This window comes from Heptranchias perlo, chromosome 38, assembly GCF_035084215.1.
Source record: "Heptranchias perlo isolate sHepPer1 chromosome 38, sHepPer1.hap1, whole genome shotgun sequence".
In the NCBI taxonomy this organism is placed as follows: domain Eukaryota; kingdom Metazoa; phylum Chordata; class Chondrichthyes; order Hexanchiformes; family Hexanchidae; genus Heptranchias; species Heptranchias perlo.
This window is the reverse complement of record NC_090362.1, coordinates 8,127,760-8,138,774: the sequence shown is the minus strand read 5'-3', so window position 1 is coordinate 8,138,774 and position 11,015 is coordinate 8,127,760. Positions and strand designations below refer to the sequence as shown.

At 50.0% G+C, this 11,015-nt stretch overlaps 1 protein-coding gene across 3 annotated transcripts in view; it reads left to right on the top strand.

The window, feature by feature from the left end:
• Positions 1-5,232: 5,232 nt before the first annotated feature.
• The window catches only part of sv2 (synaptic vesicle glycoprotein 2), a 77,290-nt gene continuing 71,507 nt past the window's right edge, over positions 5,233-11,015 (top strand). For all 3 annotated transcript variants that reach the window (XM_067973373.1, XM_067973374.1, XM_067973375.1), the window contains exon 1: positions 5,233-5,357. In XM_067973373.1, the coding sequence (XP_067829474.1) occupies positions 5,291-5,357 (67 nt within the window). In that variant the 5' untranslated portion in view covers positions 5,233-5,290. The remainder of the gene's footprint in view (positions 5,358-11,015) is intronic.

The following is an 11,015-nucleotide window of genomic DNA, read 5'->3' as shown; positions in this document are numbered from 1 at the left end:
ATTGTCCTGTTGTCCCGGGTATTGCCCTGTTGTCCCGGGTATTGTCCTGTTATCCCGGGTATTGCCCTGTTGTCCCGGGTATTGTCCTGTTATCCCGGGTATTGCCCTGTTGTCCTGGGTATTGCCCTGTTGTCCCGGGTATTGTCCTGTATTCCGGGTATTGCCCTGTTGTCCCGGGTATTGCCCTGTTGTCCCGGGTATTGTACTGTTATCCCGGGTATTGTCCTATTATCCCGGGTATTGCCCTGTTGTCCCGGGTATTGTCCTATTATCCCGGGTATTGCCCTGTTATCCCGGGTATTGCCCGGGTATTGCCCGGTTATCCCGGGTATTGTCCTGTTGTCCTGGGTATTGCCCTATTATCCCGGGTATTGCCCTGTTATCCCGGGTATTGTCCTGTTGTCCCGGGTATTGCCCTATTATCCCGGGTATTGCCCTGTTATCCCAGGTATTGTCCTGTTGTCCCGGGTATTGCCCTATTTTCCCGGGTATTGTCCTGTTGTCCCGGGTATTGCCCTGTTATCCCGGGTATTGTCCTGTTGTCCCGGGTATTGCCCTGTTATCCCGGGTATTGTCCTGTTGTCCCGGGTATTGCCCTATTATCCCGGGTATTGCCCTGTTATCCCGGGTATTGTCCTGTTATCCCGGGTATTGCCCTATTATCCTGGGTATTTCCCTGTTATCCTGGGTATTGTCCTGTTATCCCGGGTATTGCCCTATTATCCCGGGTATTGCCCTATTATCCTGGGTATTGCCCTGTTATCCCGGGTATTGCCCTATTATCCTGGATATTGCCCTATTATCCTGGGTATTGCCCTGTTATCCCGGGTATTGCCCTATTATCCTGGATATTGCCCTATTATCCTGGGTATTGTCCTATTATCCTGGGTATTGCCCTGTTATCCCGGGTATTGCCCTATTATCCCGGGTATTGCCCTATTATCCCGGGTATTGCCCTATTATCCTGGGTATTGCCCTGTTGTCCCGGGTATTGCCCTATTATCCCGGGTATTGCCCTGTTATCCCGGGTATTGTCCTGTTATCCCGGGTATTGTCCTGTTATCCCGGGTATTGTCCTGTTATCCTGGGTATTGCCCTATTATCCCGGGTATTGCCCTATTATCCTGGGTATTGCCCTATTGTCCCGGGTATTGCCCTGTTATCCTGGGTATTGCCCTATTATCCCGGGTGTTGTCCTGTTATCCCGGGTATTGCCCTATTATCCTGGGTATTGCCCTATTATCCCGGGTATTGCCCTATTATCCCGGGTATTGTCCTATTATCCTGGGTATTGCCCTATTATCCCAGGTATTGTCCTATTATCCCGGGTATTGCCCTATTATCCCGGGTATTGCCCTGTTATCCCGGGTATTGCCCTATTATCCTGGGTATTGCCCTGTTGTCCCGGGTATTGCCCTATTATCCCGGGTATTGCCCTGTTATCCCGGGTATTGCCCTATTATCCCGGGTATTGTCCTGTTATCCCGGGTACTCTCTTGTTATCCTGGGTATTGCCCTATTATCCCGGGTATTGCCCTATTATCCTGGGTATTGCCCTATTATCCGGGGTATTGCCCTGTTATCCTGGGTATTGCCCTGTTATCCCGGGTATTGCGCTATTATCCTGGGTATTGTCCTCTTGTCCCGGGTATTGCCCTATTATCCTGGGTATTGCCCTATTATCCCGGGTACTCTCTTGTTATCCTGGGTATTGCCCTATTATCCCGGGTATTGCCCTATTATCCTGGGTATTGCCCTGTTATCCTGGGTATTGCCCTGTTATCCCGGGTATTGCCCTATTATCCTGGGTATTGCCCTATTATCCTGGGTATTGCCCTATTATCCCGGGTATTGTCCTGTTATCCCGGGTATTGCCCTGTTATCCCGGGTATTGTCCTCTTGTCCCGGGTATTGCCCTATTATCCTGGGTATTGCCCTATTATCCCGGGTATTGCCCTATTATCCTGGGTATTGCCCTATTATCCTGGGTATTGCCCTGTTATCCCGGGTATTGTCCTCTTGTCCCGGGTATTGCCGTTATCCCGGGTATTGCCCTATTATCCCGGGTATTGCCCTATTATCCTGGGTATTGCCCTATTATCCTGGGTATTGCCCTATTATCCCGGGTATTGCCCTATTATCCTGGGTATTGCCCTATTATCCTGGGTATTGCCCTGTTATCCCAGGTATTGCCCTATTATCCTGGATATTGCCCTATTATCCTGGGTATTGTCCTATTATCCCAGGTATTGTCCTATTATCCCGGGTATTGCCCTATTATCCCGGGTATTGCCCTGTTATCCCGGGTATTGCCCTATTATCCTGGGTATTGCCCTGTTGTCCCGGGTATTGCCCTATTATCCCGGGTATTGCCCTGTTATCCCGGGTATTGCCCTATTATCCCGGGTATTGTCCTGTTATCCCGGGTACTCTCTTGTTATCCTGGGTATTGCCCTATTATCCCGGGTATTGCCCTATTATCCTGGGTATTGCCCTATTATCCGGGGTATTGCCCTGTTATCCTGGGTATTGCCCTGTTATCCCGGGTATTGCCCTATTATCCTGGGTATTGTCCTCTTGTCCCGGGTATTGCCCTATTATCCTGGGTATTGCCCTATTATCCCGGGTACTCTCTTGTTATCCCGGGTATTGCCCTGTTATCCCGGGTATTGCCCTATTATCCCGGGTATTGCCCTGTTATCCCGGGTATTGCCCTGTTATCCCGGGTATTGCCCTGTTATCCCGGGTATTGCCCTATTATCCCGGGTATTGCCCTGTTATCCCGGGTATTGCCCTGTTATCCCGGGTATTGCCCTATTATCCCGGGTATTGCCCTATTATCCCGGGTATTGCCCTATTATCCCGGGTATTGCCCTATTATCCTGGGTATTGCCCTATTATCCCGGGTATTGCCCTATTATCCTGGGTATTGCCCTATTATCCCGGGTATTGCCCTATTATCCCGGGTATTGCCCTATTATCCTGGGTATTGCCCTATTATCCCGGGTATTGCCCTATTATCCCGGGTATTGCCCTGTTATCCTGGGTATTGCCCTATTATCCTGGGTATTGCCCTATTATCCCGGGTATTGCCCTATTATCCTGGGTATTGCCCTATTATCCTGGGTATTGCCCTATTATCCCGGGTATTGCCCTATTATCCCGGGTATTGCCCTGTTATCCTGGGTATTGCCCTATTATCCTGGGTATTGCCCTATTATCCTGGGTATTGCCCTATTATCCCGGGTATTGCCCTATTATCCTGGGTATTGCCCTATTATCCCGGGTATTGCCCTATTATCCCGGGTATTGCCCTGTTATCCTGGGTATTGCCCTATTATCCCGGGTATTGCCCTATTATCCTGGGTATTGCCCTATTATCCTGGGTATTGCCCTATTATCCCGGGTATTGCCCTATTATCCTGGGTATTGCCCTATTATCCCGGGTATTGCCCTATTATCCTGGGTATTGCCCTATTATCCCGGGTATTGCCCTATTATCCTGGGTATTGCCCTATTATCCTGGGTATTGCCCTATTATCCCGGGTATTGCCCTATTATCCCGGGTACTCTCTTGTTATCCCGGGTATTGCCCTGTTATCCCGGGTATTGCCCTATTATCCCGGGTATTGCCCTGTTATCCCGGGTATTGCCCTGTTATCCCGGGTATTGCCCTGTTATCCCGGGTATTGCCCTATTATCCCGGGTATTGCCCTGTTATCCCGGGTATTGCCCTGTTATCCCGGGTATTGCCCTATTATCCCGGGTATTGCCCTATTATCCCGGGTATTGCCCTATTATCCCGGGTATTGCCCTATTATCCTGGGTATTGCCCTATTATCCCGGGTATTGCCCTATTATCCTGGGTATTGCCCTATTATCCCGGGTATTGCCCTATTATCCCGGGTATTGCCCTATTATCCTGGGTATTGCCCTATTATCCCGGGTATTGCCCTATTATCCCGGGTATTGCCCTGTTATCCTGGGTATTGCCCTATTATCCTGGGTATTGCCCTATTATCCCGGGTATTGCCCTATTATCCTGGGTATTGCCCTATTATCCTGGGTATTGCCCTATTATCCCGGGTATTGCCCTATTATCCCGGGTATTGCCCTGTTATCCTGGGTATTGCCCTATTATCCTGGGTATTGCCCTATTATCCTGGGTATTGCCCTATTATCCCGGGTATTGCCCTATTATCCTGGGTATTGCCCTATTATCCCGGGTATTGCCCTATTATCCCGGGTATTGCCCTGTTATCCTGGGTATTGCCCTATTATCCCGGGTATTGCCCTATTATCCTGGGTATTGCCCTATTATCCTGGGTATTGCCCTATTATCCCGGGTATTGCCCTATTATCCCGGGTACTCTCTTGTTATCCCGGGTATTGCCCTGTTATCCCGGGTATTGCCCTATTATCCCGGGTATTGCCCTGTTATCCCGGGTATTGCCCTGTTATCCCGGGTATTGCCCTATTATCCCGGGTATTGCCCTGTTATCCCGGGTATTGCCCTATTATCCCGGGTATTGCCCTATTATCCCGGGTATTGCCCTATTATCCTGGGTATTGCCCTATTATCCCGGGTATTGCCCTATTATCCTGGGTATTGCCCTATTATCCCGGGTATTGCCCTATTATCCCGGGTATTGCCCTATTATCCTGGGTATTGCCCTATTATCCCGGGTATTGCCCTATTATCCCGGGTATTGCCCTGTTATCCTGGGTATTGCCCTATTATCCTGGGTATTGCCCTATTATCCCGGGTATTGCCCTATTATCCTGGGTATTGCCCTATTATCCTGGGTATTGCCCTATTATCCCGGGTATTGCCCTATTATCCCGGGTATTGCCCTGTTATCCTGGGTATTGCCCTATTATCCTGGGTATTGCCCTATTATCCTGGGTATTGCCCTATTATCCCGGGTATTGCCCTATTATCCTGGGTATTGCCCTATTATCCCGGGTATTGCCCTATTATCCCGGGTATTGCCCTGTTATCCTGGGTATTGCCCTATTATCCCGGGTATTGCCCTATTATCCTGGGTATTGCCCTATTATCCCGGGTATTGCCCTATTATCCCGGGTATTGCTCTGCTGTTTCCCCTCCAGCGCGATGTCCCTTGTTTCCATGGTAATGTGATGGCCCCACCCACCCTCCCAGTGACGTAATGCGCAGCGCCCTTCTGACCATTGGCGAGCGGCCCCGCCCCTCAGGGCTCGGCGTGGTGACGTTGCGAGCGGGGCGGTTGGAGAGCTCCGGCTCCCGGGACTCGGGGAAAGCGGCCTGATGAGGGGCAGGATGGCAGCGCGGGACAGGGAGCCGCTCCTGCGGCCCGAGGAGTCGGAGAGCGAAGGTACTGGGAGAGGGGGGTGGGTGAGAAGGGGATGGCCCCCGGTGCCCGAGACCCCCCGGTGCCCGCGACCCCCCGGTGCCCGAGACCCCCCGGTGCCCGAGACCCCCAAACCTCCACCCGAGGCCCCCAGACCCCGAGGTCCCCGGGGCCCCCTGGTCCCCGAGGCCCCTGATTCCCCCTTCCGGTCGTGACCCCTGACCGCCCTCCCTCCCTCCGGTCCCCGAGGCCCCCGGACCCCTAGGTCCCCGGTCCATCTGCCCACCTGTCACCGGTCCCTATGCCCCCCCCCCCCAGTCTCCTGTACCCCCTCTCCCCCGCTCCCCTCCTGTGCCTCCTCCGCTCTCAGTCCTTCAACCCCCTCCCCTACCCCCGCCCCCCTCGTCCTCTCCACCAACTCACTATCCTCTCTTCCTAATGGTCCCAGCTCTCATTTGCCATCGTCAGGGAAATGTTGGTAGTGAGACAGACCTACCAAGTGTCACTCTGATACAAACAATATTTTTATTTGGGTTTGTTGTCTTTGTTGTTGACTGTACATCTCCACCCTAACACTCCTGCTGATTGCCACCTACCGCCCTCCCTCAGCTGATGAATCAGTCCTCCTCCATGTTGAACACCACTTGGAGGAAGCACTGAGGGCAGCAAGGGCACAGAATGTACTTTGGGTGGGGGACTTCAATGACCATCGCCAAGAGTGGCTCGGTAGCACCACTACTGACCGAGCTGGCTGAGTCCTGAAGGACATAGCTGCCAGGTGGTGAGCAAACCAACACGAGGGAAAAACTTACTTGACCTCGTCCTCACCAATCTACCTGTCACAGATGCATCTTCCATGACAGTATTGGTAGGAGTGATCATCGCACAGTCTTTGTGAAGACGACGTCCTGTCTTTGCACTGAGGATACCATCCAACTTGTGTGCCACTACCACCGTGCTAAATGGGATAGATTCAGAACAGATCTAGCAGCTCAAAACTGGGCAACCATGAGGCGCTGTGGGCCATCAGCAGCAGCAGAATTGTATTCCAGCACAATCTGTAACCTCATGGCCCGGCATATTCCTCACTCCACCATTACCAACAAGCCAGGGGATCAACTCTGGTTCAATGAGGAGTGTAGAAGAGCATGCCAGGAGCAGCACCAAGTGTACCTAAAAATGAGGTGCCAACCTGGTGAACCTACAACTCAGGACTACGTGCATGCTAAACAGCGGAAGCAACATGCTATAGACAGAGCTATGCGATTCCACAACCAACGGATCAGATCAAAGCTCTGCAGTCCTGCCACATCCAGTCGTGAATGGTGGTGGACAATTAAACAACTAACGGGAGGAGAAGGGTCTGTACACATCCCTATCCTCAATGATGGCGGAGTCCAGCACGTGAGTGCAAAAGACATGTCTGAAGCGTTTGCAACCATCTTCAGCCAGAAATGCCGAGTGGATGATCCATCTCAGCCTCCTCCCGATATCCCCACCATCACAGAAGCCAGTCTTCAGCCAATTCGATTCATTCCATGTGATATCAAGAAACGGCTGAGTGCACTGGATACAGCAAAGGCTATGGGCCCCGACAACATCCCGGCTGTAGTGCTGAAGACTTGTGCTCCAGAACTAGCTGCGCCTCTAGCCAAGCTGTCCCAGTACAGCTACGAAACTGGCATCTACCCGACAATGTGGAAAATTGCCCAGGTATGTCCTGTCCACAAAGAGCAGGACAAATCCAATCTGGCCAGTTACCGCCCCATCAGTCTACTCTCGATCATCAGCAAAGTGATGGAAGGTATCGTCGACAGTGCTATCAAGCGCCACTTACTCACCAATAACCTGCTCACCGATGCTCAGTTTGGGTTCCGCCAGGACCATTCGGCTCCAGACTTCATTACAGCCTTGGTCCAAACATGGACAAAAGAGCTGAATTCCAGAGGTGAGGTGAGAGTGACTGCCCTTGACATCAAGGCAGCATTTGACCGAGTGTGGCACCAAGGAGCCCTAGTAAAATTGAAGTCAATGGGAATCAGGGGGAAAACTCTCCAGTGGCTGGAGTCATACCTAGCACAAAGGACGATGGTAGTGGTTGTTGGAGGCCAATCATCTCAGCCCCAAGACATTGCTGCAGGAGTTCCTCAGGGCAGTGTCCTAGGCCCAACCATCTTCAGCTGCTTCATCAATGACCTTCCCTCCATCATAAGGTCAGAAATGGGGATGTTCGCTGATGATTGTACAGTGTTCAGTTCCATTCGCAACCCCTCAAATAATGAAGCAGTCCAAGCCCGCATGCAGTAAGATCTGGACAACATCCAGGCTTGGGCTCATAAGTGACAAGTAACATTGGTGCCAGGCAATGACCGTCTCCAACAAGAGAGAGTCTAACCACCTCCCCTTAACATTCAACGGCATTACCATCGCCGAATCCCCCACCATCAACATCCTGGGGGTCACCATTGACCAGAAACTTAACTGGACCAGCCATATAAATACTGTGGCTACAAGAGCAGGTCAGAGGCTGGGTATTCTGCGGCGAGTGACTCACCTCCTGACTCCCCAAAGCCTGTCCACCATCTACAAGGCACAAGTCAGGAGTGTGATGGAATACTCTCCACTTGCCTGGATGAGTGCAGCTCCAACAACACTCAAGAAGCTCGACACCATTCAGAACGAAGCAGCCCGCTTGATTGGCAGCCCATCCACCACCCTAAACATGCACTCCCTTCACCACCGGCGGACAGTGGCTGCAGTGTGTACCAAACACAGGATGCACTGTAGCAACTCGCCAAGGCTTCTTCGACAGCACCTCCCAAACCCGTGACCTCTACCACGTAGAAGGACAAGAGCAGCAGGTAGATGGGAACAACACCACCTGCACGTTCCCCTCCAAGTCACACACCATCCCGACTTGGAAATGTATCACCGTTCCTTCCTTGACTCGCTGGGTCAAAATCCTGGAACTCCCTTCCTAACAGCACTGTGGGAGAACCTTCACCACACGGACTGCAGCGGTTCAAGAAGGCAGCTCACCACCACCTTCTCAAGGGAATTAGGGATGGGCAATAAAAATGCCGGCCTCGCCAGCGACGCCCACATCCCATGAACGAATTTTTAAAAAAAAATCCCCCCCAGGTTGACAAGGTCCCGGTGTACAATCCATTGTGGAGTGGACTGCACCCAAATTATTCATAACCTCTGGGAAAATTTCCCCCGAATAAGAAAGTAAGGGAGAGGTGGAGATTGTTGCCCCATTTGTAAATGGGTGGCGTACATGTCTCTGGAGGTATAGAATCATAGAAAGTTATGGCACAGAAGGAGGCCATTCGGCCCATCGTGTTTGTACCAGCCGAAAAAGAGCTATCCAGCTTAATCCCATTTTCCAGCACTTGGTCTGTAGCCCTGTAGGTTACGGCACTTCCAGTGCACATCCAAGAACTTTTTAAATGAGTTGAGGGTTTCTGCCTCTACCACACTTCCAGGCACCCTCTGGGTGAAAACATTTCTCCTCAGCTCCCCTCTAATCCTTCTACCAATTACTTTAAATCTATGTCCCCTGGTCACTGACCCCTCTGCTAAGGGAAATAGATTCTCCCTATCCACTCTATCTCGGAAGCTAATAATTTTATACACCTCAATTAAATCTCCCCTCCGCCTCCTCTGTTCCAATTAAAAAGGGCACCATGTGGTGAGATAGTTTCATTTGCCTCGAAAGGCAAAGTGCCACCAGTGGCAAATGTTAACGGCTGCTGTCAGCAGGTTTGTTATGGCTGGGGTGGAAAACTGTGTGTGCAGAGCAACTCTGGTTAGAAATGTAGTCATGAAATGGCTTACAGCAGGCATTGCAATATGTGGAGGATGTGAGAGTGAGAGACATGAGGTTACAGGTGAGAGTGCAAATGGGAGAACATCCCAGAAGCAGAGGTGAGCTGAGTGCATAACGTGCGCATTTTTTCATGCTGTCACTTGTACGTACCCATTTTGCTGTGGTCATTTGTTTTTAGAGAATTTCACTAACTTATATCCTTGTATATGTTAGATATTAACTGAAGGCGGTATCTGATGTGTAAGTTGTAATTTTACGCATCCCATCTCAGGAGCACTTCATCCAACTACCTATATAATATATTTAAAAACCCTATAAGTTCCCCTCCAAATCACACACCATCCTGACTTGAAAATATATCGCCGTTCCTTCATTGTTGCTGGGTCAAAATCCTGGAACTCCCTTCCTAACAGCACTGTGGGAGAACCTTCATCATATGGACTGCAGCGGTTCAAGAAGGCGGCTCACCACCACCTTCTCGAGGGCAATTAGGGATGGGCAATAAATGTCAGCCTTGCCAGCGACACCCACATCCCATGAATGAAAAAAAAATCTGTCCTGCGCCTATCCACAAAATCTTACTACCTATTGTCATGTTTTTGTTGCACTTTTGTGTCACCGTTTCCATTTGTAAATGATATGTCCACCTGTATAATGGAAGTTGCCTATGTAAAGTTTTTACACTGTCAGTGATGGCAACTCAGTTTGCTATCTCCCGGCTCCTCAGCCTGTACTGCAGGGAATCTCCTATGTTCCAACTAACTCTACTTCCTCCATTAACAAGAACGCTTGCTTAAAAATAGGAAATTATGTATTGTCAGTGTCACAAGCATCATTCAAACTGCTTTAGTCAGGCTTCTGAGATATGCTGAATTTCAAGTTATTTCACACACGTGAGTTGAATCGCAATGTGATTTCTGCTCAGTTGATTCTCCAATGCATTGACCCGTGGCAAATTCTGCTTCCTCTGTAGCCCTGACTCCACGTCTTCGGCTGGAGTCTATCTTGATGCTAGCCAGCTACTTGTATGTAATTTAGCCCTACTTCCCACCCCCCGCCCCCAACATAGCGTATCTTTAAAATGTTAAATTCCTACATGGATCGTGCGTTCCATTGCAAGAAAAGAAAGAACTTGCATTTATATAGCGCCTTTCACAACCTCTCGGATGTCCCAAAGCGCTTCACAGCCAATGAAGCATTTTTCAGGTGTAGTCACTGTTGTAATGTACGAAAATTCAGCAGCCATTTTGTGCACAGCAAGGTACCACAAAGCAGTGATATAAATGACCATATAATCTGTTTTGGTGACGTTGGTTGAGGGATAAATATTGGCCAGGGAACTCGCGATAGCTCCCTGCTTCTTTTTGAATAGGCCACATTAATTCATTATTGTGGTTGAAGCTCCTGGCAGGGACACTAGGGAGGCTGCCTTCTGCGATTCACATGACTTCTGTGCGAGTGCCAGCCTGCCTGTTCCATCAGACAGGCACTGGAGACATGCTGAGACTCACCAGAGGCAAACAGCACCGTGGAGGATGATGTACTGACCTGACTCCGTGATTAATGAGTTAAGGTTATTGCTTTGTGGCTGCGGGGAATGTCTTGTGATCCAGAATCCTGGTCACGTCAGGTTTGTAACTGGACAGGTAAATAGTTTGTGGATTTTTTAAAATGAAAAAGCTATATCTATTTAAAATTATTTTCTGATAATTTCTTTTCCCTCCACCAAAAAAATGAAAGCACAGTGCTTGCAAATCCTCGCTGTTTAATTGCAATGAGACACAGGGTGGTTAAGTTTGGTGTGTTCCTAACTAAACTACATTTCTAGAACTTTTCTCCTCAATTCCACC